Source organism: Peromyscus leucopus, chromosome 1 (assembly GCF_004664715.2).
Source record: "Peromyscus leucopus breed LL Stock chromosome 1, UCI_PerLeu_2.1, whole genome shotgun sequence".
Lineage (NCBI taxonomy): Eukaryota > Metazoa > Chordata > Mammalia > Rodentia > Cricetidae > Peromyscus > Peromyscus leucopus.
Genome location: NC_051063.1, coordinates 191,465,445 through 191,492,504, shown reverse-complemented (window position 1 = coordinate 191,492,504; position 27,060 = coordinate 191,465,445). Strand labels below are relative to the sequence as shown.

The 27,060-nt window shown below is 39.9% G+C and overlaps 2 protein-coding genes across 10 annotated transcripts; both read right to left on the bottom strand.

Annotated features, from left to right (window-relative positions):
- Nucleotides 1-233: 233 nt before the first annotated feature.
- Nucleotides 234-18,830, bottom strand: LOC114688235 (zinc finger protein 160-like). 9 transcript variants are annotated; one of them, XM_037202240.1, is made up of 6 exons: nt 18,105-18,785; nt 16,503-16,593; nt 14,031-14,425; nt 13,740-13,866; nt 12,563-12,644; nt 234-4,190 (listed from the first exon to the last, which is right to left on the bottom strand). In XM_037202240.1, the coding sequence occupies exons 4-6, from the start codon at nt 13,845-13,847 to the stop codon at nt 2,227-2,229; spliced, it is 2,154 nt and encodes a 717-aa protein (XP_037058135.1). In that variant the 5' UTR covers nt 13,848-13,866; nt 14,031-14,425; nt 16,503-16,593; nt 18,105-18,785; the 3' UTR covers nt 234-2,226. The 9 variants fall into 9 exon arrangements, with proteins under 9 accessions (XP_037058135.1, XP_037058132.1, XP_037058128.1 ...); XM_037202237.1 differs by lacking the exons at nt 14,031-14,425; nt 18,105-18,785 and adding an exon at nt 18,792-18,830 and having other exon boundaries at nt 12,563-12,691; nt 16,503-16,562; XM_037202233.1 differs by lacking the exons at nt 14,031-14,425; nt 18,105-18,785 and adding an exon at nt 18,792-18,829 and having other exon boundaries at nt 12,563-12,691.
- LOC114688237 (preferentially expressed antigen in melanoma-like protein 7) lies at nt 18,684-27,060 on the bottom strand. Its single transcript, XM_028862861.1, has 4 exons — nt 26,774-27,060; nt 25,763-26,353; nt 23,920-24,474; nt 18,684-18,921 (listed from the first exon to the last, which is right to left on the bottom strand). Exons 1-4 carry the CDS (start codon nt 27,058-27,060, stop codon nt 18,684-18,686), a joined length of 1,671 nt encoding a protein of 556 aa, XP_028718694.1.

Sequence of the window (27,060 nt, the reverse complement as noted above, 5' to 3'; positions counted from 1 at the left end):
TTCCCTGTCATGATGGACTATATTCTTCTCTGAAAACTGTAAAATAAACTTTCTTCCATAACTTGCTTTTTGTTGAGGTATTCTATCATAACAGAAAAGCAATTAACCATCTCCCTTTAGAAATTCAAATATATTTCTATCCATGCTACTTCATGTAGTTCAATTTCATGTGTACTAAATAGTGCTAAAATTCTGTTTTTTTCTTGAAATAATTGACTTCATGATTCTAACAGTACTGTTGTTTTTAAATTTTATTGATGTGGATAGTCAACCAGAGTGAAGACTTCACAGTTCATATCAACCAATGGAATGTCTGAAGTATTGCACAACTATGAAGAGAAGCTTCAAGTGTACAGGCATATACACAAAACATGTCACTTTACTTTGGCAGTTTGCACTATGTGTCTTTCTTGATGTCCATTATACCCACATAAGTTTCCTAGGGGCATGGACTGAATAAGTTCACTGAAAAGTGATTATTGATTCCTAAAATGTTATGGTGTTTGATTTCATATAAAAAATATAGAAACCTCAACATTAAGAGCTTCACACCATTTTTTTTTTTCATTTCCCATGAGTGAGCACTGTACTGATACACAAAGAGACTATACAGACAGAAGAATATAAAAACACATTTGCAGGAATGTAAAGGTTTTACTCTCATTAACTGAAAATTAGATAAATGATACATTTTAAATAAAACAATGGCAAAGCTCTACAACTGTAGTTAAATATTATCCTTAAGAAAGCTTTTGTGTATTTTTACTTTTGGTGCTGTCAAGGATTTAACACACAGCCTCACATGTGAAACACAAGTGAAGCCTATGAAGCCTACACAATTGATTCTTTGGGTTAAATTTTCCATTCTAACAATGTTTCTCACTTCAAATAAAAAATGTAAGAATAACTGTTTATTATTTGCTATGTGAAATCTCTTGTCATTCAATGTAGTTGGTGACGATGTCTTCTGTATTTTACTAAACAATCCATTCCCCACTAGCCTATTATCCTTACTTCATAAAACATGTAGTATCTTAATTCCTTTCCCATTGAATCGCTGTTCCCTCAAAGAGAGCCCCGATCAGATACAATAAACTTGATAGCTTTATGTTGCAATTTTACATTATCCCATGCCTTTCATATGATAAGTGTTCTCGTTAGACCTTGTCAACTTGACACCTACTAGAGTTACCTGGGAAGAGGGACCCTTAAGGAAATGCCTCCATCAGGCTGAACTTTGGACATGTCTGACTATCATTTATTTATGACTAGTCTGGGAGGGCCTAGGCCACTCTGGGCAGTACCACCCCAGATGGTCCTGGGTTATATAACAGAAGCTAAGTCATGAAAAGCAAATGAACAGGCATCCTTTCTCTATTGTCTACCTTAGTTCCTGCCTCCAGGAACTCTACCCTGGCTTATGATTGACTATAATCCATAATGAAATAAACCCTTTCCTCAAGTTGGCTTTGGTCGTGGGGTTTATCACATCAACTAAAACAAATTAGGACAATAACTCAGGCAATATTTAACTTAAAAGGTGGAGTAATACTCAGAAATTAGACAGACATGCTCATTTCCTACTGTGACCCTTCACTTCATTTTCCCAGAGGCTGCAATAAAAAGCCCCGAGGTAAGCATTCTAGCAACAGAAAGTTGAGGCTGACAATTTTAAATGGCAGCCTTTGCAAAGAAACACAACAAAATTAATAATTTATAACCTGAAGGCAACCAGGTTACCAAAATTGTCTTCCAACTTCCATATATATGTTTTAATTTATTTTGATTTTTAGTTGTTTTTTAACAATTATTCTGTACACTGTAACAAAGCTATGGAAATAGATTTATTACTCTGATAAACCCTTCACAATAATGGTCATTAAGCACCTTCCTTAGTAAGTGCCAAGCGGACAATTTCATGAGCGATGTGTATTTTGGTATTTCTAGAGGTGGGTGTCATGTGCTGTACATGAATGAAATGGCTTCTTAATATATGTCTATAAAAGCTTGACTTCTTTTAAAATTTAAGTTCTTCTTATACATCATAGGTGGCTGATGGTCTCACAACAGCCTGACAAGTATTGTGTGGTTTACATGCATACCACCACATCCAGTGATATACTTGAACTCTCAATGGGTGTTTTTTCTATCATTAAAAATAGTATTTTCTTAAGATTGCATTCCTGGATATGTGCAAGTGAACTGTAGCTGAAGACATTGCTATATTCATTCATGTTTCTGTCCAATATGAAGTCTCCGATGACTTGCAAGGTTGGAACTTCGACTAAAGACTTTGCCACACTCACTACATGTGTAAGGTTTTTCTCCAGTATGGATTGCCTGATGAGTAGTCAAGCTTGAACGCACACTAAAGGCTTTACCACATTTATCACACCTGTAAGGTTTTTCTCCAGTATGAGTCCTACGGTGACTTACTAGGTGTGAATTCTGGGTGAAAACTTTACCACATTCATTGCACTTGTAAGGTTTTTCTCCAGTATGGATTGCCTGATGAGTAGTCAGACTTGAGTACACACTGAAGGCTTTGCCACACTCATTACACTTGTAAGGTTTCTCTCCTGTATGGGTTCTGCGATGATTAGCCAAGTGTGAATTTTGAGTAAAGACCTTGCCACATTCCAGACATTTATAGGGTTTTTGCCCACTATGGATTACTTGATGTGTATTTAGGTTTGAATGTGAATTAAAAGCTTTTCCACACTCATTGCACCTGTAAGGTTTCTCTCCAGTATGAATTCTCTGATGAATTGCAAGGCTTGAAGTCTGACTAAAGACCTTGCCACATTCATTACATTTGTAAGGTTTTTCTCCAGTATGGATTACCTGATGGGAAGTTAGGCTTGAACGCACACTAAAAGCTTTGCCACATTCATTGCATTTGTAAGGCTTCTCTCCAGTATGAACCCTCCAATGTCTTGCAAGATTTGAAGTCTGACTGAAGACTTTGCCACATTCTTCACACTTGTAAGGTTTCTCCCCACTGTGGACTCCACGATGACTTGCAAGATGTGAATTTTGAGTAAAGACCTTGCCACATTCATTACACTTATAAGGTTTTTCTCCAGTATGGATTGCCTGATGGGTAGTGAGGCTGGAATACACACTAAAGGCCTTTCCACACTCATTACACTTGTATGGTTTCTCTCCTGTATGTATTCTCCAATGATTTGCAAGGTGTGAATTCTGAGTAAAGACCTTACCACACTCTGAACATTTGTAGGGTTTTTCTCCAGTATGGATTATCTGATGTGTATTTAGGTTTGAATGTGAACTAAAGACTTTTCCACACTCGTTGCACCTGTAAGGTTTCTCTCCAGTATGAGTTCTCCGATGAATCGCAAGGCTTGAAGTTTGACTGAAGACCTTGCCACACTCATTACATTTGTAAGGTTTTTCTCCAGTATGAATTACCTGATGATTAGTTAGGTTTGAACGAACACTAAAGGCTTTGCCACATTCGTTACACTTGTATGGTTTCTCACCAGTATGAATTCTCTGATGACTTGTAAGGTGTGAATTCTGTGTGAAAACCTTGCCACATTCATTACATTTGTAAGGTTTTGTTCCAGTATGATGCCTCTCGTGTACCAAAAGATAAGAACGTCGAAAAAAAGCCTTACCACATTCAACACATTTGTAAAGTTTCTCTCCAGTATGAGTTTGCTGATGATGTGCCAGAGAAGAAGTATAACTGAAGACCTTGCCACACTCATTACATTGATAAGGTTTTTCCTTAATGTGTGTTTTCTGTTTTTTCATAAGTAGTGAACAATAAATATCATCATCATATTCATGAACAATGTGTGCTTTGACAACAGTGAGAGGAATTCTTTGAGATAATAAAATTGAAGAAACACTGGTAATAGACTTAACTTCATTATCATCAATATTCTCTGCAGATGGAAATGGCTGCAGTTCAAGTAGGTTCCTTATGCATTTTCCTGTCTTCTTCCTACTATCTTGATGTTTACTATGGGTGGATTTATACTTCCTTTCACTGTCTTTCCACCGAAACTCAAAATCCTGTATGTTCTTCTGGATTCCTCTGAAGAAAAAGTCTTCAGTGTCACTGCTTTTATATCTTTCTGACACCATTTTCTGGTCTATTTCTCCTGAATCGCCACTCTCTTTTGGTGGTAAATCTTTAATTATATGTTCAGGAGGGTTGACTAGAAGATATAACAGGTTTCTGATTAATTACAGAAAGATATTCCACAGTGAAAAAATTTTCAGCAAAAATAACATTTACTGTGTTGACTTTATCAATTTTATGTACCAAAAAGACAATGTAAGCATCTTAAAAAGAATGATCCTATAATTAAGAACAGATGATGATATGTAATTTAAATAATCAGAAGAGTCATAGTTTCAAATAATCTATGACCAGATTATTCATATTGAATAAGATTTCATGAATCAGTAAAAGAGCATTTTCCATCATGTCCTAAAGGTACATACTAATTGCCAAAAAGGCTGTAATATAACTGAAGGAGAAAAGGGGACATAACAGCATATTCTGTGTAAACACACACTAAAATATCATACACACTAATGTATCAAAAAATACATTAAAATAGAAGATAACATTAGTTCATTTATATAATGAATTAACTGGCAATTTTGAATGCAAAGCAATAGAAAAAAGAGGAAAAGTTCACAAAAAACAGTACCAGCAAAAACAATGCAATAATCTCTTATAAACTTACCTATACCCATTCATGACAATCATTTTTTCAACATTAACAAGCAGTGCATGTCAGTTATACTGCACAACACACACAGAAAACAATCACCTGTTGGGCTTAGAAAGTATTATAAAACATTTGTAACATTTTATGATAAAATAACCAGGCAAATCACAAATACATAAGCTCATAAATTGCTACATGTAGGAGCTAGAGAAATGGTTTAGTGGTTAAGAGTATGTACTACCCTTGCAGAGGAGTTGACTTGAGTTCCCAGCACCCACACTGGACAATTCACACATGGACAGCTCCATGATACCAAACACTTTTACCTGAACTCTGCAGGCACCTGAACACATGTGCATACACACACACCCCCAGTACACAATGCACATATACACATAATTTAAAAATGTGGATTAAAAATAAAATGCCATGTTATATAACGATAAACACTTTCCTACTAAGAATAAACAGGGGTTTCTATTACAAAAATAGTACAAAATAAAATAAACATAACATTTAGCCATTCTATGCCTGTGTTTGTGTATGTAAGAAAGAAATGAAGTCACTGTATAGAAAACATAACTGTATAACCATGATTATGACAGTAAGGCTCACAATAGCCTAGACATGGAATCAGCCTTCCTGTTCATCAACAGATGAATAAAGAAAATGGTGCATACATCTACATATTAGAGTATTATTCAGTCTCAAAGAATAAATGGAATACTATTACTTATTAGAAAAACTGACAGAACTGGAAATCACTGTTAAGCAAACTAAATCAAACACAAAGACAAATGCAGCACATTCTGTCTTACATATGGAAAATTTTCTAAAAAGGCTGAACAAAAAATTCATAAAGTAGAAGAGGGTCTATGAGGCAAGGGAAGGAGAAAAAGATGATAGAAAACCAGAGGGTGAGCATTATCAAGGCACAAAGTAAACATATATGGAATGTTTACCCTCTCCCACTAATTTAGACAAGTAGTATGTCAGTATGTTGCAGAATATTTGTTTACACTGTGTGAAGACGTGTCACTGTGACTGGTGTAATAAAGAGCTGGATGGCCAACAGCTAGGCAGGAATAAATAGACAGAACGCTCAGGGAGAGAGAGAGAAGCAGGGGATGCCAGCAACTCTAAAGAAGTCAGACACAGGGTACAGAGCAAAGGTAACATGAGCCATGTGACAGAATGTAGATTGACAGGTTAATTTAAGTTAGAAGAGCTAGTTGGGAAAAGGCCTAAGCTAAAGCCAAGCTTTCATAATTAATAAGTCTCCATGTCATTCATTATTTGAGGGTTGGCAACCCAAATATAGTCTGACAAGAAAGCATTTGGCACCCAATGTCCAGCAAGTAAATCGACATAGGGAATACCTATGTAAGTTGAAAGTTGAAAACAAATAAATGTTTTGAACTTGGCGTACAAAGGCAAGGCTCCTTTAAAAGGGCCCGCTGTACAGCAGAGCACTTGGGCAGCCATCTCGCTAGGTAGCCATCTTGGTCTCAGCAACTTTCCAGAGATGGGATGATGAAGAGTGACTGGGATGGTTAGGCCAAAGGAGGAAGAGCCAGCCACCAGGCCATGTGCAGAGCTTAGCAGGTTAAGGTTTGGCTCATGCAGTCAAAAAGCCTGTGCAGACATGCAGAAAGTGAGATCCTGGCCAAGAAAACCTCCGAACAGGTTACACTGTGCTTGAAATGTGCTTAGGTGATAAAGAAAACAAAAAGGAGGGGGGCACAGAAAGTCCTAACAAAATCAATCAATCAGTAAATCGTTTAAAAATAATAAAGTGAAGTCTTTAACGAAAGAGTAAAGTAATAATAACAAAAAAAAGTAACATAAGGATGGGAAATACACAGGGCACTTGGAATTTCCATGATGCTTTGCTGACTTCAAAATTTTTGAATGCTGATGCGCAAAAGGCAAATGCTGGAGAGACACTGGATTGTTAAAAACAAACAAAACAACAACTGCAATATTAAACCAGCCTATATATTTTAAGAATGTGTTAACTTCAGAATGGAAGTCAGGAAATATGCTACATTCGTGGAGAGGTCATGCTTTCATTTCCACATGAAACAAAAAGCTTTGGATCTCTTCAAAATTAATGAAGATCATATTTGTTTGGCAGAAACCTCCTGAAAAATCTTGGCTACATAAATGAAAAAAAAAAAAAAAAAAAAAAAAGAAAGAAAGAACGAAAGGAAAAACTACAAGACAGTTACTGTATATTCTGCGTGGGAAACTCTGAGGAATCTACAAAGATAACCCCAGCTAAGACTTCTAGCAATAGTGGAGAGAGTGCCTGAACTGGCCATCTTCTGTGACTAGACTGTTGACCCCTGATTGTTATCAGAGAGTCTTAATCCAGTAACTGATGGAAATGGATGCAAAGATCCACAGCCGCACAGTGAGCCGTGCACTGGAAATCCTGAGAAAGGAAGGAAGGATTGTACAAGCCAGGGAATTAAAAGTCGTCATAAGGGAACCCATAGAAACAACTGATCTAGGCTCACAGGCATTCACAGACCCTGGACCAGCAGCTTGGGTGGCTGCACAGAACCAATGTAGGCTGTAAGGATTGTCTTTATTATGTCACCAGCCTGAGACATAGTCCCAGCCTAAAAAGCGAGCATGCCCTTCCACGGGACTCTTCTCTCTCTCTCCTCGTATTCCCTCTGTACTTCCCCTCAGTGCTGTCTGTCTCTGTCCGTCCGTGCCCCCCCCCACGCTCTCTCTCTCCTTTCTCCTAATAAAACTCTAAAGAGGTAACCATGGCTTGTGATTCTTCTGCCACTGCAGCATCCAGCACTCTCTTCTGTCGCTGTGGCCAATGCAGGTGGCAGCCACCCATGAGTACCAACATTATAAACCCTTCACAGGCCTTCACATGTGTAATAGTTGTATAGCTTCATCTATTTGTGGGATTCCTAGCAGGGGGATCAGGGCCTGTCTTTAATGCTTAATCTAGCTATTGAGAACCTATTCCCCATACTGGGTTCCCTCACCAAGCCTCAATACAAAGGGAGGAGCTTTGTCCTACCTTAACTTGATATGCCATGCTTTATTGACACTCATGGGAGGCCTGACCCTTTCTGAACATAAACAGTGGAGGAGTGGATGAGGGGCAGAACGAGGATAAAGGGAGGGAACAGAAGGAGAAGGAAGGAAATTATGATCAGGATGTAAATAATTTAATAAAACGAAGAAAATATAAGCTAGTAGTTCATCATCTATAACAAACTTGTAGTCATGTTACATATGTTCTCAAGGTTAAACAGGTATAGTTTAGATAGACAGGTGGTCTTCAAACACTTCAGAGACCTACAGAATATAGCATTTTTAGATGTTTTAATAACATAAGGCTTTTCATGACAATGAGACACATCTGCTCCTGGAAGCACCAATTTATTTCAAAAAAGGATGACGGGCACCAATGAACCTCCATATGGAGTTTACTTTCATTGTGGCAAAGTTAGCTAATGGGCAAAAAACTGCCATAGTCTGGACTGCTGAAAGTATACCATCCAAACTGGACAAACAGAATAAAAAATGTGGTGACTGATGTACTTTGCTAAACGAAAATAGGTAAGTCTTTCAAAAATTCCTGCTTCAGAAAAAAGTCTGTCATATTCTAGCCCTTTGGGACAAAGATGGATGCCCCAATGTTGCAGAGGACCCGTTGGTAAGTGTCTAGGCAGTCAGTTTTCTGTCATTTTTAGTTTGGGAAGTTATTTGCTCTACATTTCCTGTTTACTCGGGTAACATTATATCCTTCTTGGGTCTCTGATGGAACTGAAGAATATATAGTTACAGTTATTCAGTTTTCCTTGTTATCAAATTCAGAAAAAAAATCTGAATAAGAAAAGTTAAGTTTATAACATTAACAAATATAAAAAATTAAGTTGTTTATCTATGAAGATGTTTTAAGGTCTAAAAAGATACATTTAGGATGGTAAAACATGCTATGATAGAAAATGGTTTATGTATAACACTTTGGACTCATTAAGAATAGGATAGATACTACAGTATGTTCTCCAAATTTGCCAGATACATATGGACTGGACATTGAAAATGTTAATTCTTTTTTGTTGTTGTTTTTTGAGACAGGGTTTCTCTGTGTAACAGTCCTGGCTCCCCTGATACTTTGTAGACCAGACTGGCCTTGAATCACAGAGATCCACCTGCCTCTACCTCCTGAGTGTTGAGATTAAAAGCATGTGCCACCACACCTGGCAAAAATGTTAATTCTTATCTGATGATTGTTCTTATTACACACACATACACATGCGCGCGCGCACGCGCACACACACACACACACACACACACACACACACACACACACAGAGTTTTACTGTGTTAGAGTTAAACTCTTTCTTGTTTACTTAAACAAAAACGGAGAACTGATGCGGAATATTTGTTTACACTGTGTGAAGATGTGTCACTGTGGTTAGTTTAATAAGAAGCTGAATGGCCAATAGCCAGGCAGGAGAGAATTGGAACTTCACAGGAAAGAGAGAGAATTGTGGAAAGATGTGGGGGAAGGGCAACACCAGCGAGACTCTGAAGATGTCAGATATATGGTACAAAGCAGAGGTAACTGAGTCATGTGACAGAATGTAGATTAATAGAAACAGGTTAATACAAATTGTAAGAGCTTAGGTGGGAAAAAGTCTAAGCTATGGCCAAGCTTTCATAATTAAAATAAGTATCTGTGTTATTACTTACAAACAGACAGTCCAAGGAAAGACCGACTACATTAATGATTAGTGTATAAAGTAATTTTACTTTATATATATATATATATGCATATATAGTATATATATACATGCACATATAGTATATATACACACATATATAGTATATATACATATATAGTATATAGTACATATATATGTATATATACATGTATATATATATATACACATATATAGTATATATATGTACATACTATATATGTATATAACAAAGTGATAAAAAGACTGAAACATATTTTGATGTGTATGTATGTATGTGTGTATAAGGAAGTGACAATGAAGCTGAAACATATGATCACACCCATCACTTCAAAATTTGTACCCACTGTCCCTGCTCTTATTAAAACGTTCGTCTGGTCTCACTGACAAGTAACTCACTAATATCTTTGACCCACTGGTAACTATCTTTACACTCTGTGCTTCTAGTTTAATTGAGGTGAATTCTAAATGTGAGTGAAAACTCATATATATGGGTTGAGAGATATAGACATGGCATTAGCCTACATGTATGTCAACAGATGAATGGAAAAAGAAAATACATAGATATACACAATGAAGAATAAAATTCCCAAAGAATGAATTCCTGTCATTCAAAGCAAAGTGGACAGAACTGGGAGGTATTGTGCCAAAGAAAACCACATGTGACAATTACCTGTTTAGTTTGTCTGGTAAGATATCCTCCAGACTGACAGACATTGTAACAAACAGAAGGTTCTTCTTTTGAATGACAAATACAGTTCATATAAAATGAGCACACACACAAACAGATGCTACTGGTAATGGACATGGTGGTGTACTACATAACTTAGCCATTAAGAGCAATATAGCCATCACACATACATGTCATCTTTAGTCTTCAGGATGGATAATCAAAAGCTGAGTTGCTTGATTGATTATATAGTAACTCTTCTTTTATTTTTTCTGATGTATCTATAATCAATTCTCATCAATGAGTCCCAATCTAGACTGCCACCAACAGAGAACAGGATTTCCCTTTCTACCACATCCAGAGCAAGGCTCACCTTTTCTACAACAGCTATCTTAGGAAGTGAAGGTGATAACTCACATTGGAGAAAACTGGCATTTCTACATAACAGTGATGTTGATCTTCCTTTCATATATTTCTATTCAGTAAATGTGTTTTAATGTTGGGTATGGCAATGTGCACCTCTAATCATCTACTGAGGAGTCTGACTGGCCTGTGCAATGCTTGTCTCAAAAAAAAAAAGGAAGAATAAATAAAAGGTAGAATGAAAAAGAATAACCACATCTCTAATGGGATGTGAGCCTGGTAGAGTCCGAGCTCAGCTAGCCCCTGAGCATAAGCACCACATCTTGCTCATCTCTCTCCCTCTCTCTCTCTCCCTCTCTCTCTCTCTCTCTCACTCACTCACACACACACACACACATCCATTCCCATTTTTAAGTTGGCTGTTTTCCTGCTTGTTTGCTTCAGGTTTCACATCTTGGCTATTAATTCATTGTTGGATATATGGTATGCAAACTCCTTCTCCAAAATCAGAGGGAAATACCTGATGCTAAGTAATAAAAGCCTGTTCACTTAGTTCTTCTCAGTCAGTGATGGGAGATTTCATAATGGTGACAGTAAGTATGGAATAGGGAATATAGTGAGTCAGAGGAAACAAAACAGATGCTGCTACTGTATAATCCAGGTACTCAGCTTTTGAGTGTAGATCTAGATTACTGAAGATTGCATGTCTTACATGTCTATGGAATGCCTGTACTATTCTTTGTGCTTTCCTTTTTTTTTTTTTTTTTTTTTTTTTTTTTTTTTTTTGGTTTTTTGAGAAAGGGTTTCTCTGTGTAGCTTTGCGCCTTTCCTGGAACTCACTTGGTAGCCCAGGCTGGCCTCGAACTCACAGAAATCTGCCTGCCTCTGCCTCCCGAGTGCTGGGATTAAAGGCGTGCGCCACCACCGCCCGGCTTCTTTGTGCTTTTCTTAGTAGCAAAATTATTTAATTAACCTATATACACATCACCAGCTGTCTGTCTGTCTGTCTGTCTGTCTCTCTCTCTCTCTCTCTCTCTCTCTCTGTGTGTGTGTGTGTGTGTGTGTGTGTGTGTGTGTATTCTATAAGTTTTATTTGTCCCTCAGAAAAAAAGGAAGTTCTAATTGCAACATCTATCAGTCTAGAGAATGTTTTACTGGACAAAATGAACTAAGCAGAGAACTATTATGTGCTGCTTTCTTTGCTAGCCTAATTGTTTCATTTTTTAATTTTAATTTTCATTTGGACAGAGTCTCACTATACAACCCTGACTGGCCTGGAATTCAGTTATGTACATCAGGCTGGTCTCAAACTCATAAAGACCCACCTGCCTCTGCCTCTCAAGTGTTAGGATTAAAGGCATGTACCAACAGGCCCAGCTTAGCCTAATTATTTTGTAACAGCTCTGTTTTACTAATACAGTATTACATTCAGCATTAATTCCTCTAAGGGTAGCACATCCTCTCACCTACTTCCAACTAGACTCACTTCTTCAAAGCTCAACGTCAGGCAAGCATGGAGGCAAACATGTAATCTCATCACTTGTCAGGCTGACACAAGAAAAATGAGAGTTCCATGCCAGCGTGGTCTGCAGAGATAAACACTGCCACCCATCCTCGTCCCACACAGAATGTTCTGAAACAATTCACATTGCCACAAGGAGTCAACCATTTAACCATGACCTTTTGGTACAAACACAAAATGTATCTGAATTATAGCACTTCTGTCAAAACTTAATTAACTGACCATCAATGGTAGCTCATACATCTAATCCCAGAACTTGGAAGGCTGAGGCAGGATGCTTACCAAGAGTTTATGGCCAGCCTGGGCTACACAGTGAGTTTCAGATTAGCCTGAACTAAAGAGTGAGACATGACCTCTAACATATGAACAAGAAACAAGATTAAAAACAAACAAGACTACCTGGACACCATTGGAGAGTTATGTTAAAGAGAGATAGCTAAAGGCTAAATTTTTGTACCTGTAAAGAATAGTGACAGATTTTTGTTTCCCATAGAAACCTTGTACTTGCCATTACGCAGTGGTGCAGCCTCCACTCTGCCCTCTGAGAGCTTACCTGCACTCATAGCTCTGACGTATTCCTGTCCATTTGGTTTTCTGGTTATTATTGCCTCACTCTCCACAGTCCAGGGCCCTTTCTGTTGTTCCAACATAGACATAACATTCAGATTAGGACGTGTGACTCCTGTTTATAAAAAGACAGTAACACCATGTACTGAGGATATTATAGAATCTATATCCTATGCTAATGTGAGGAGAGAGCATGTTTCATATGAATCTAGAAAAATACTTCACAAACTCCAGGAATTTCATGGGCCTCGTTATCTACTAAGAACTACTGAATCAAAAGCTTAGGGAAAGAAAGCAAAGAATTAGATATAGTGGGACTCTAGTAGAGTTTTTGTATCTAAGGTAAATACAGAAGGTAATAGTTTTTTCTCACTATATTTAGGGCAACAGTAGAATGTATTAGTGTTTGTTGAAGGTACCTAGACCTTGAAGAAATCACAGTAGAGAACAGTGACTATTTTCCATGACTTACAGAGTTGTTTTTCTAAAGAGGTTTCCTATCCATTGCATGATTTTAGTCATAGACTATCCAGGAACACTTGGAGGTCTTGAATTATTAGGTACTACAAACAGTACACAATAAGGATTAAAGATTTTGGGGGTGTGACGATAGGGCTTTAGTATGAGAAACTTGTTGTACCTCAAACACAAACTTTGTGTACTGTCAATAAGTAGGCTTCTGAACAGAGGTTCAATGTCCAGTTCACAGAAACTGTTCTGCCCTGATGTCAGGCCATCTAAAGTTACATCTTAGAGTGATTCTCCTTCTTTGAACGGCCCAGGTAACACAGAACACCCAACATTGGAAACTTTAAATATGTGCCTTGACACCATGAGTCACGCAGTGATATATGCCAGTAATTCCTGCATTAAGGAGTGTGAAGCAAGAGGACTGTGAGTTCAAGGGTACTAGACTTTAAAACCCAAATCTACCAAATCAAAACAAAATCTACCATACAGGTCGGGAATACAGTCCTGTGGTAGAGTGCATGAGACGCAAAAATCTTGAGTTCTATTCCTAGTGGAGAGAGAGGGAGCGGGGGAGAAAAGGGAACAGAGGAAGGAAGAAAGGCAGAGAGGCAACATGGTTACCCAAAGGCATGGTAGGAAAACTGCAAGGTTACATGGCAAAGATCCCAACTGTTGGAGTAGGTCATCCTTACCCAGGGAGACCAGGTTGCTGTAGTTCTCCAACATAACATCCCTGTGCAAAGCCCTCTGTGCAGCGTCCAGACATTCCCACTCTTCCTGAGAGAACTCGATTGCCACATCCCTGAATGTCAACTGTCCCTAAAAGGAAACAAACACATTTCACCCTGTGGACATTTAGGATCCTTACAAAGAGGTGAGAAAAAGGGGAAAACAGACTGAGTAAATTGAAGAGAACAAGTCACCTCCATGCTGTGAGATTATAAACTACATGTCTTTGTCTAGTTCTCAGACATACAATTCACCTGGCATCTCTGGAGTGATAAGGATGGATTTGTCTCCTATGGTGATGTTGAAAGGTGAAATGAGGTCCTCAGTTACAGGAAGGTTGCTGGGCACTAAGACAACCGAGGCAGGAACAGGACCAAACTTCAGGCCTTACTACCCATCCTCCAAGGAAAGGAGAAGAGTTGAAGGCTTAAGTGAACACCAATGATCAATGGTATTGAGTAATATGTGAGTGATGGAATCTCCATAATCCCTCAAAGCACAGAGTTTAAATTTCTTTCCCCACATCCTGCTGTGATGAAAGAACTAAAGAGTGGCTTACCCAAAGAGGGAATGAAAGCCACAAGCAATTTCCTGTACCTCCCCTTTTGTGTCTTCTCTGTCCAACTGGTCATCTAGTCTTTGGAATGTCCTTTATAATAAACAGGAAAACATAAAGAATTTCCCTTAGTTTTGTGAGCTGCCCTAGAAAATGGACCATAAAACTGGGGAGGGAGCTGTATAGACCCTTGTAGCGTGCATTCTGTGAAACTGAGTCCTCTAGCAGATTAGTGTCAGAATGCAACTGAATTAGCTGACACTGGGCTCTAGTATGCTACAGAATTACTTGCTTAGTATATGAGAAAAACACCACACATGTGGACTAGCCTAAACCTGTTTAAAAAATGTGCGAGGAGAAACTGACCTTGTTTCTCCTGTGTTCCCAGATTAAGATGCATCAGAACAACACTATATCTCCCTAATGTCATTTTGCTTTATTGTAAGATATTATGGTATCATGTCACAGTGCATTCATCATGTATGTGGACAATGCAAAACAAACAAACAAACAAGCAAAATCAAACACAAGGTCTGCCCTTCTCATTCATGTCACACTCTGATACGTTCACTCTGTCCTCCCAAGCCTTTTTCACCATCTTTTGCCCAATCCCTCTGACCACCACTTGGTTCTCATTTGATAAAAGGGAAAAAAAAAAAAAAGGAAAAACCCACAGACTCATCTCAATTCAAGTAGTAAGTGAGATGTTTGATATACCCAATGTTTTCAGAGATGATGCCATGAGGTTTCCAGAAGTCAGCCTAGTGCCACAGGCTTGCAATCCCAGCACTTTGAAGGCTGAGGTAGAAGGACCTTTATGAATTCAAAGCCAGAATGGACCATACACTGAGTTCAGGCTGGAGTGAGCTATAATATACTTGTTATTTTATATGTTTAAATGTTTGTTAGGATGGATGTTTGGTAAGACATATATGTACCTGGTACCTAAGGTGGTCAGAGGAGAGGGCTATATCCCCTGAAACTGGAGTTACAGATGATGATGATCTACCACGTAGGTGCTAGAAATCCAACACAAGTCCTCTGGAGGAGCAGCCAATGCTTTCACCTGCTGAGTCATTGAGTCATTTCTCTCTCTCCAGTGCAATAAAAGTCATTTTATAACCAAAAAAGCTGAAAGTACAGCTTAATGGTAGAGTACATGCCTAGAATGCACAAGGTCCTGTGTTCACTCCTCAGCACTAAAAATATGTAGAAAAACAAAACATGGTATTAAACAAACCCAAACATCCCAATTATCATGACCATCATTTTCTCCAGAGGGTAGAAAGTAGAGAGGTGACTAACCAGGTGTGCAGCAATCATCACTACACAGTGAGAGGAAAACAAGGTGGCAGAGAGGACAGAATAGCATGTGATGTGGTTACAACACAAAACTAGGTAAGCATAAGAGTGGATAACAACAAGACTATATTGCCTCATCAGTCTCATGAAACGCACACTCAGGAAGATGACTGATTTGACCTCAGGCCTCCAAACATACCTATACACACGAGCATGCACTCACATGAACATGTACATACTCCACATACACAGAGAAATGATAATAAACAGGTATGCACTGTATTCTTGCACTCAGGAAGCCAGACCGACCTACACAGGAAGATACTCTCTCTGAAAACAAGAGGGGGGTAAACCCTAATATCTTGGTGGTGAAATACAACACTCTCCATCCCTTATTCCATTTTTAGTTACTGAGATGCTCTCTTGGAAACAATGACCACTGACATTATTACCTGCAGTGTAGTGGGCTATGAAGAATGTAATTTCACAAGAAGGTCTCCTTTCTCCCATAATTTAAGAAGTATTTGTGTGTGCACATTAACATGTGACTTCCAAGTGTAGCTTCTTTTACCTACATCTAGAGAGCTAACAGTCCATTTACAAATGATCCTAAGGCAATCCTTACTAGGCAATCCTTAGCACAGACTGTTCCTAGGGCATACTCAATAGAAGCTTCTTCCATGTTCTAAATCACAGGATCATTATGAGATGTAATCTAGTGATTATAACAGAGGCTAAGGGAAAACATGAGCAAGGGCAAGTGAAATGTCTAGTCTACACTCAGTGCAGGCCAGCAGCTTTCAATCGGAGCACTCCAGGGAACAGAGAAACAACTGGGAGGGGGGTGGGGGGAGGTGGCTCACTATACCTGCATGGCTGCCATCCCTGGTTCTTTCTGGTTCTTCATTCTCCTCCTCCCAACTTCTTCCTTGAGTAACATGAGTATTTAGAGGTCAGTCCTGAACACCAAAAGCATACAATTAAGTATATCACATGTTTGCAAGGTGATTTATTTGATAATAAAACCCCTTATTCTCTAAATAATAATAATCACAATAATAATAATAAAAGTATGGGCCTGGTGGCATACACATATAATCCTAGCACTAAAGTCAGAGGATTGTGAATTCGAAGTCCTGAACAAGCTAGTGATTTTCAGGCCATATGAAACTGGTAGAATCTTCAATCAAAATGGCAAAATAATAATAATAATAATAATGTTCTGGATAAATATAGCCACCTCCCTTCCCTTTTGGAGACTAATATATAACTCAGGCGGCACTTGAACTCAAGATCCTCCTGCTTCAGTCTCTTGATTGCTGAGATTACAGGTACATTCGAAGCAGCTCAGCAAGAAATCCACTTACTACGCCACAGTTAGAGCTACTGAGAGGACTTCATCATGTAGAAAGATGAACCTTTGTAGCCTACTACATCAAGGGGTTGTAAGAACAATAAACTACTGCAGAACAGACAACAGGAGACTTGACACATTTCTACAGAACTTGATCCCTCCTCAGAAAGACCAGGAATACAAGGCTGCCTCTGCACACACCCCAGAATGCACACATGTATACACACAAACACATATAAAATACAGACACGATAAAGTAAATATAGGCAGAGAGATTCAGCTAAGACTTTGGAAGAGCACAGCTGTCCTACTTGAGATACTGACGCTTACAAGAGGTTTATCTGGAATATTCACCTGTTTCCTTTGTGCTGTTCCTTATAATGAAAAAACCTAACCTAAGTGTTTCCCTGACAACCTAGAGCTGAGCAAGCAAATTAGCAGCACCAGCTGATGGTAGGTTCTATTCAGGACATGAGACTTGGAATTAAAAAGGGACAGTGGTGTGGGATTGTGCCATTTGATATCATCTTTGGATAGTGATCTAGATATGAATTAAATCATACAATATTAAGTTGGTGTCTGACAGAGAGCTGCCTGAAGGTGGCCAGAGGCAATTCATTCTATGATAAATGTTACCTGAAGGTGGCCAGAGGCAATTCATTCTATGATAAATGTTACCTGAAGGTAGCCAGAGGCAATTCATTCTATGATAAATGTTACCTGAAGGTGGCCAGAGGCAATTCATTCTATGATAAATGTTACCTGAAGGTAGCCAGAGGCAATTCATTCTATGATAAATGTTACCTGAAGGTGGCCAGAAGGCAAATTCATTCTATGATAAATGTTACCTGAAGGTGGCCAGAGGCAATTCATTCTATGATAAATGTTAAATGAAAAGTCCCACCAGTCCTCTATACCACATCCCTGGCATAGAAGGGTGACCTTGTCTAAAGTAGTCCCATCTCTGTGTTCTGGCTGAATAAGGTCTATAAAGGGCTATCACCCTCTAACCTCAACATTATTTATTCACTTAGAAAGTGTCCATGTTATCTTTTCCAGACTGCCTCAAACTCTCCATCTTCCTACCCCAGCTTTGCTTCCACATGCTGGCATTACCTGCGTGTGACACCATGCCCAGCACAATCCCAGTTAACTTTAAACGGCACGTGCCCTGCAGATAGACACTTTGCAATTCTCGTCCTCACCACTAAAATTTAAACAGAAGTTAAAAAACTTTTTTTTTCCAACAACAAAAGCAAACTCAATAAAAATGACCGTATTATTCCACCAACTCCTCCCTCATCCAGCCGTCTCCTCCCTCATTCTGCACGGTTTCATTCACACCTTCCTCTCTCTCTCTCTCTCTCTCTCTCTCTCTCTCGCCGCCCTCCACCTTCGGGCAAGCTCAGCTCGCCTCTCCTCTCCCGCTGCCCGCCTCTCCTGCTTGCTTTCTTCCCTCGGACGGGCCCGTTATCCCGCCGCACGCCGCTGCTCTGTCTCCTGCAGCCCTCTCTAGCCCTGCATCAGCGGGCTCGCCCCGCACAAACGCCAGTCGCGTCTCCTCCGCGACCGCAGAGGCGTCCGAATCCGCGTCCCTGCTCCTGGCTGGCTGCCTCCTCTGCGGGCAGCCCTCGCCTCGCTCTGGGGCCATCTCTCTCCCACGGGCCTACTTCCTCAGTCTCGCGGCTCTCCGCGTCACCCCGAGGAGCTGGGCGAGCAAAGTAAGGTTCCCGGGCAAGGGTCGCGGTTCTCGGCGACTGCGCCTAGCAAGGAAACCGGTCTAAAGGCCCTGGGAAAACTCACCGGACTACGCGACTTGCGCTGCGCAGATCCGCTTCCGGCCGCGGCGGAAGTGCGCAACTTTGCTCTCTGGGTCAGCTCTGGGAAAGTGGGCGGAGCCAGAGAGCGAGTGATTGACGGTGACAAAGGGGCCCTTTCAGTTGAACATTTGGAGAGGTAATAAGTCACTAGTGGCTACTCCTTTGCTTCTCTGATATTTCACGTCATTACAGTGATATTGGAGTCCTGGTTTTTATTGATAAGACTAATTAGGATCAAGTTCCACATAACCTTAGTTCAACGCACCATAGTGCTCTATTGCCATAATTGTTCTTCCTTGACTGTCCCTTAAAAGCAAAGGAACCGGCTCACCCATAAAAGAATCCTCAGAAAACTACAGTAAAATGAAAATATTTCTTCCTTTTACATGTTTCTCTTAGGTGTTAGTCACAGTGCCAATAGATATGGCACAATGTCTTTAATCTTTGCACTCCAGAGACAGAGACCCCCCTGGAAATGGATGTGAATCCAAAGGCAGCCTCTAACTCACACTGTGGACCATGCTGGCTTCTAACAAACGATACTTTACCTGTTGCTGGAGGACTTCTCTCCAGGTTCCCCAAGCCCCGCAGTCCCACAATTCACTTATAAAATAATCACTCAGACGCTTATATCACTTATAAACTGTATGGCCGTGGCAGGCTTCTTGCTAACTGTTCTTTTATCTTAAATTAACCCATTTTTATAAATCTGTACCTTGCCGCGTGGCTGGTGGCTTACCAGAGTCTTTACATGCTGCTTGTCCTGGCGGTGGCTGCAGTGTCTCTCCACCTCAGCCTTCTGCTTCCCAGAATTCTCCTCTCTCCTTGTCCCACCTACTTCCTGCCTGGCCACTGGCCATTCAGTGTTTTATTTATTGACCAATCAGAGCAACAGATTTGATATACAGACCATCCCACAGCACTTTACCCTTAACATCCTATGTATAAACAAGCCTGGCTCACAACCAAAATATGAAATATTTTCATTGGATAGTACAAAGAGTAATGTGTTTGTGAGCATAAGTTGCATTTCATTCCTGAAGATTGCCTAATGGTAGACTTAGTAATGTCTGCAAGGCCAATGTCCTGGAGGTCAGGCAGCTCATTCCTCTAGGCTTCTAGGGTTTTCCATTATTTTCACTGAAATTTATTTTTGTTTACTTGCTTGAGTAACTTTGAGTATAGTTCTGGTATGAGAGATAGGAGAGCAAGTATCACAGGCTACCATTTAATAGCTGAAGGTAACTTTGAACTTCAAAGTCATCCTACCTTGCCCTCACAAATAAAGGAATAGCAAGTAGATACCACCATTCATTCACTAATGACAAAATCCCTAAAATAATTTGGAGTCATATACAAACTTTTTTTAAAAAATGCCTTCCACTCTTGATCAGATTTGTGAATCCACACCCAGGATATGCACATGGTTTCCAAAGGTGCTTCAATATGCTGAGCATTTAACTGCTCTTGTACCAGCTCTTCTAAAGCCTGTCATTTCTCTGTAGTTAAAGACCATTGCTGAACCCATACAGGCTTATCTGTTAATCGTTTTAAAGGTAGAGCTGTTAGTGTCTTTGAAAGATCAGTAGTTGTTGTACCCTGTGCTTGTACAATCTGGATGGCCAGTGACTGCTCTTTATAGCATTTCATAATATTTCTCTCAGAGACATGTATTAGTTTATTGTTTTGTTCTGAGTTTGGAGAAATGTTAATCTGAGTATTCCATTGTTGTAATAGAACATGACCCCATAAACTTATAGCTACAATAGATACATATGACTTAATTTTCTCTCTGGCCTTGAGGCCCTATACATTCAAGCTACGTTATGTTTTGTTTCACTTGAGATAGTGTTCCAATCACTAACAGCTGAACATATACCCCCTGAAAAGACCAATTTGGATGCCAAAATTCTGGTGCAATTATTGTAACATCTGCACTTGAGTCTACCAAACATTCCAAGAGAGTGTCATTTATTTCTTTTTTCTTTTTCTTTTGGTTTTTCAAGACAAGTTTTCATTGTGTATCTTTGTGTCTTTCCTCGAACTCACTCTGTAGCCCAGGCTGGCCTAGAACTCACAGAGATCCACCTGCCTCTGCCTCCCGAGTGCTGGGATTAAAGGGGTGCACCACCACTGCCTGGCAAGAATGTCATTTATTTATAATTTTTACAATTTCACCATGAGTTTCACATCTTTTTTACAAATGGAAAAATCCATGCCTTATGATACTATGCCATATGCCATATGATACATCCTTAAATCTCCTTAAATCTAAGGTTTCCACTGAAGTCCAATTAGCTTGTATAAGAACATTTGGCAGTTCTTAAGGTTACTGAATAGATAAAGTTTAGTTGTTTGAAAGCAGGCTGTCTCTCTGTAACTGTATAAATTAATCCTGAGTTAGGTTCACTTTTAAATTCTCCTGTCTGGGACTGAATTTCTTTATGATTCATTTTAACAGCTTTTTCCAAATCTTTTATCTTGGCACTTAAATTCACCAACCTTTTTAATGCTAAAATAAAAATGATTAAACAAATAATATTCATAATTGATGTTACATACATCCCATCAACATTAATTATTCTCTCACTTAATTGTTCCATTTTCAGAGTGCCTAATATGTTATCAAACAGTGCCACATTCCTTCCATTGTAAAAATGTTTCTCATTTTTTAATGTGGGAAAAATTCTCTTTTAACTAATTTCACCCATTAAGGCATCTTAATTGACTCACCAAGTCTGTCAACTGTGTAGAACAGTAGAATCCAAGGGAATTTCAAATCAGCTACCTAGTGTGGTGACAGTCTGGGATTGGAACCCAGAGATAGCCCACCACCCACCAGGAGAAAGAAAGCCAAAGAGAGACTGGCTATGTGCTTCAGCCTGAGCTATGAACCTGGGACTGAGCCAGGCGACATGTAAGCCCATAAATTGCTTTTTAATGCGTTCTTGCCACGTTTGTTGTGTGCCAATTGTAGATGAATTTCTAAGTGGTCTTATTAAATAAAAAACATGGAGCAAGATTGCGGTGGTATTGTGTTCCCCAAAATATTGTGTACTCTAATAAATTTATCTGGGGTCAGAGAACAGACAGCCACTAGATACAAAGGCTAGAAAATGGTGGCACTCACACCTTTAATCCTCACATTCCAGAGATAGAAATCCCTCTGGATCTCTGTGAGTTTAAGGCCACATTGGAAATAGCCAAGCATGGTGACACACACCTTTAATCCCAGAAAGCCAGCCTTTAATCCCAGGGAGTGGTGAAAGCAAAAAGATATATAAGGCGTGAGGACCAGAAACTAGAAGATTTTGGCTGGTTAAGCATTCAGGCTTTTGAGCAGTAATTCAGCTGAGACCCATTCCGGATGAGGACTCAGAGGCCTCCGGTCTGAGGAGACAAGACCAGCTGAGGATCCAGCGAGGTGAGATAGCTGTGGCTTGTTCTGTCTCTCTGATCTACCAGCATTGACCCCAATAACTGGCCTCGGGTTTGATTTTATTAATAAGAACTTTTAAGATTCCTGCTACACAAGATATAGGGGTGAAATCCTTAAAGATCAGGGAAATGGGGAAAGCCCCAGCTAACCATACCTCACCAACTCTGCAGCTTCCAATGCCAGTCACTTCCTTTCTACCCATATTACATATGCCTTGCTGTTCTGCCATCTGATTTGCTCTCTTCACCCAGCTACATCACTTCCTTTTCCTGCCCAGTTCTGTCACTTCCTGTCTGTCTATACAGATCTCCAGACCTCCATGGTTAACTAGTTTTGGAATTAAGGCATGTGCTACTACACCTGGCTCTGTTTCCAGTGTGGCCTTGAACACACAGAGATTCTGTCTGTCAATAATAGGATTAAAGGCGTATGCTAACATTACATGACTTCTGTGCTGTGGCTGGCTTTTTCCTCTGTTCTACAGGTAAGCTTTATTTATTACAGAACAAAAAAATATCACCACATTCCAACACAAATAAATATCACCACAGTCAGATCTGGGATTGTGCTATGCATCCTTCATGGTCTAAAATTCAGGGAATAACACGAATATGTGAAAAGTCTGCCTGCCTTCTTTCATCTAATACTGAGTGTAGATGGAATTGTAAGTTCCATCAAATGTCCCTTCTTAGAAAGTGTTAATTTTAAGGGGTTGTGTAGGAAACACTATCTTCATAGTCACAAAAGTTCCCAGGCTAAATTCTGTACAGAGTGTGATTTTTTTAGGAGCCATCTCCAGTTATTAAGTTATGTGAGTTAGCAAGCAGTACATCAACCACTGAAGAAAAGACTACTGGTGAATATTGTGAATCAAACCAAGGAAATAGAATACACTTTAACAACTATTTTATTGTTATATGATACAGGGCAAAAGGATGTAAATAACAAGAGTGGGTACTCATTTAACAAAATAAAGGCCAAGCTTGCATTTGAATATTTAACATCTAGTCTCAGGTGCAGCTAGTCTCTAGGTAAGGATTTTTCCCTCAGTAACCTTTGGTGTATACATACTGCCTCCTCTTTGATTATCCTGGTTGTAATCCTTTCCATAATCCAAAACATTCTTCATAAGAGATGGTGTCTTCCCCAAACATTTCAGTTTGACATCAATGTGCACATAAACCACCAAACATTGGGAGGTAAAGAAAGGAGGACAATGTCATAAATGACAGCAGTTCATTTTGATACCTCAGATCCTGGACTACAATTTCCATGATCATAATAGATAAGGTGCAATTCTGATTTTGAATGAAAAACTGAGGTAAATGACTGAGTTGGGTACTAGATGAGAACATCTGGTTTCCTAATCTGACCATAAGTTTAAAATTAACTTGCAGAGGGAAGTCACTGGTACTTATCTTGAGAGATGTACACTTGTATGTGTAAATCTGTCTTTCTGATTCTACATGACACCTGTCCTCCATGGTCTCAATGTTATTCATCAAATCATTGCATAGTACCACTGAAGGCATAGTTCCATTGAAGACTATTTTGTTTCTGAGACATCAAAGAGTATCAGAAACCACATGTTTTGGACACCTTACTGAAGTCTTAAACTCTGAATTTCTTTCTCAGAATCCAGAAGCAACCTATTTCTGTTCATGACAAACACTGACAAAGTTTGGTCTTCTGGTCATAGACACAGCGCTGAAAACATTGAGGGCAAAACTCTGTTCCAAAGGAGACTTTCTTGGGCTGTCTCTTGGATCTGAGTATATCCAGGAGATCAGGACAGAGTTTGGCAAATTTGTCAACAATGACGTGACCACTTTCACCATAGCATTCCAGTGGAGCAGGGTAAAACTCCTCAGTCAACTTGCTTAGGTGGGTCATGCTTTGGAGAAGTTCCTTCAGGAGAGACGTGGATAGGTCATTGTCATATAAGTTGACCCTGGTTAGCTGGAGGCACTGGCTCAGGGCAGGCAGGAGGGCACTGAGATGAGAGTCTCCCATCCTGCAGTGTTCTAACTCTAGGCTCTGAAGAGTGTCTCCTACATTCTTGAGGAGAAAAAACAGATGTGTGGGACATAAGTTAAATAATGCTACACCAAAGAGGTTCAGGTGCTTCAAATGGAAGAGTCTCCTGCACTGGGATAAGTGTTTCAAGTCTGACTGGGAGATCCGACAGAGACTGACAGAAAGAGTCTTCAAAGGGCTCTTGATACATCTAGGGATAAAAACAAGAGATTGGTTCTGTCACATGATATGAGAAGGCATTTTAATATAATCCATCATAGAGGGAAGTCAGGAGAGATATTCAGACTGGGCAGCAACCTGGAAGTGGGATTTATACAGAGAGGCCATGCAGAATTGCTGCTTATGAGTTGGCTCTCATGTCCTGCTCACCCTGCCTTCTTATAGAACACAGGACAACTAGCCCAGGAATGGCCACAGTCACAGTAGATTTTGTTTTCCCAAATTAATCTCCAATTACAAGAAACAGTCTTTAGGACTGACAAAGGCCTGATACTATGAAGGCATTTTTTGATTTGAGGTTCTTACTTCTCGATGACTCTATTATTTGTCAACTTGTTACAAAATCAGCCAGTATAGGGGACCACTAAAGCAAAGTCAGTATTTTTTAGAGCCAAAGACACAGTCTATTGGTGTCTGCTCACCAGAGTCACACCATTGCCTTCTCAGACCACTCACAATCACATATGATAGACTCAGAGCCCAACTATACAGCTTCTCATTCTCACTATGTCCGAGAACCGGAGGTAGCCAATACATCCCAGAAGGACACAACCAAGGAGGTCTAGTCCCAAATGGTTCTGGTGATGTCTTGGTCTGTGCCCTGGAGAAGTCAGTCAAGTCCTAACACTTCAAAAATAGCCTATGTCCATGATCTCAGTGTATCAATTCCTGAAACTGATCATCAGCCCATTGCCACCAATTTGCTGTCTACTGAGCCCAAAGCAATGCTCAAATCATCCTTTCCACCATGGGGAAATATAAATGGACAGTGGTTCCACCTGGGAACTATAACTAGATTACTGTTCACAAAGATATATAAGGATAGAGATCCCCAAGTAACATGTGCAGGCATGATTCTTCTTCACCTTAGGACACTATGCTCCTTCCTGTTCCCTTGCCATCAGAGTTAGCAGGACCAAAAGGAAGTATACTCAACACATACAAAGAGTCTACATCTGACACACTAGTTCATCTACTAAAAAGTTTTTTCTCTTCAATTCTCTAACAACAGCTCATTCGCTGATTGATAAACAGTCACTGAAGTAACTGAAGTTTTGACAAGTTAACATGGAATCAACACTATACTCAGATGTTGTAATGGGCAAGTTAACATGGAATCAAGACTATACTCAGATGTTGTAATGAGACCATCATTCTGAAATTCACAGTGACAGATTGGTCTCAGATGGTCACTAATCTCAACTGTACTAGAAGAAAGTTTGCTGTGGTATTATACAAAGCTCTTTATGCTTTCTTACCTGAACAACTGTTTCATGCGCTCACTGGAAAAGTAGACACCATCCATGGAGAGATGCTGTAGACAGTTGAGTTTGGCAATTTGGGAAATGAACCTGGCAGCACACTTCTCCTCTATGTTTGCCGAGGTATTTACAGCTTTGTCGGTGTTCGTGTAAATGCGAGCTAGATGGAGTCTGCGTAGGTTTCTCATCTGTCCAAAGCAAGTTGCAAAATGACTCAGTGTGACCAGAGACCAGTTTGTGGATAGTTCCAGTTCCTCAATGTAGTCCGGCTGGAAAGTTTTCAAGACCATCATGATAATGCCTAAAGGAGTCACACAGATTGACATCTTCATACAGCACAGCCTCACAGCACCTTTTCGCTGCTGGGCCCACTGCAACAAGTATGCTTGCTGTTCATCCAGGTTGAGTCTTAGGTCAAAATCAGTGACCACCTTCAGGAGCCGCCTCACAGCATATCTGAAATGGCCATTCCCTGTTTGCTTCTTACTCAATGTCCCTTTAGAGCAGTCTAAACCATGTATTCCAGGCCATACATCCCAGAAGACATTGTGTGTGTTTCTCAGGTCTAGTACTCGAAGCTTCGACCTTCTGTGAGGGGGAAAAAATGAAGTGTTACAATGCAAGAAGAGAACCAATATAGAGCCAGCTTTCATTTCCCTTCTCTGATGTTAGCAACAACACCTGTCAGCCAAGGGCTGTTTGCATGAGCTACATCTGGATGCTTCCGCTGCTTCTCCCCATTCACTTACTATTGATTTTTAATCGTATTACCTGGTGGAGAGGACAGGGGAGGCTATACTACTATGGCTACATCTACACTGAGGTACCCTGTACTTCTGAAGGTTGATTATATTATTACTCAATTATAAATAGAGCCTTCTACTTTTACCAACTTCAAAGTGGAGAACCACTCACACCTCCAAACCACCACTGACCCAATTCTACGTGACTCCTCTCGTTCTATACCAGTAACTCAGTGACTCCAATTGTATTATTCCTTGGCTATACCTGAAGTGAGCCTTGTCTGTCAACATGATGTCTACACCATCCAATACAGCTTGCAATATCATTCTGTCAGGGACCTTCATCATTGCTCCCACAGGGAGGCAGGCAAAGGGCCATACTGCCACCATTGCTGTCAGTATCTTCATATGTCTGCTCTTGAAGGCCTCCTTGAACAGGGACGGGAAGAACTCTGAGGGGAGCTGCTGCAGAACTGAGATGGCCAAGGCCTCATTCCTAAGCAGGCTCTTCATTGAGAGTTCCAGGAGTGTAGGTGGTGCCTCAAAGCTCAT

What these genes read in the sequence shown, in the direction of transcription:
- LOC114688235 (XM_037202233.1), bottom strand. Translation starts at nt 16,574, where the DNA reads ATGTTACTCAAGGAAGAAGTTGGGAGGAGGAGAATGAAGAACCAGAAA. An exon ending in CAGCAACCTGGTCTCCCTGG is followed by an intron (nt 12,692 to 13,739) that starts GTAAGGATGACC and finishes TTTTATAAACAG; the next exon opens with GAGTCACACGTCCTAATCTG. An exon ending in CGTCAGAGCTATGAGTGCAG is followed by an intron (nt 4,191 to 12,562) that starts GTAAGCTCTCAG and finishes TATATCTTCTAG; the next exon opens with TCAACCCTCCTGAACATATA.
- LOC114688237 (XM_028862861.1), bottom strand. Translation starts at nt 27,060, where the DNA reads ATGAGCTTTGAGGCACCACCTACACTCCTGGAACTCTCAATGAAGAGC. An exon ending in ACAGACAAGGCTCACTTCAG is followed by an intron (nt 26,354 to 26,773) that starts GTATAGCCAAGG and finishes TCCCCCTCACAG; the next exon opens with AAGGTCGAAGCTTCGAGTAC. An exon ending in CGCATGAAACAGTTGTTCAG is followed by an intron (nt 24,475 to 25,762) that starts GTAAGAAAGCAT and finishes TTTTATCCCTAG; the next exon opens with ATGTATCAAGAGCCCTTTGA.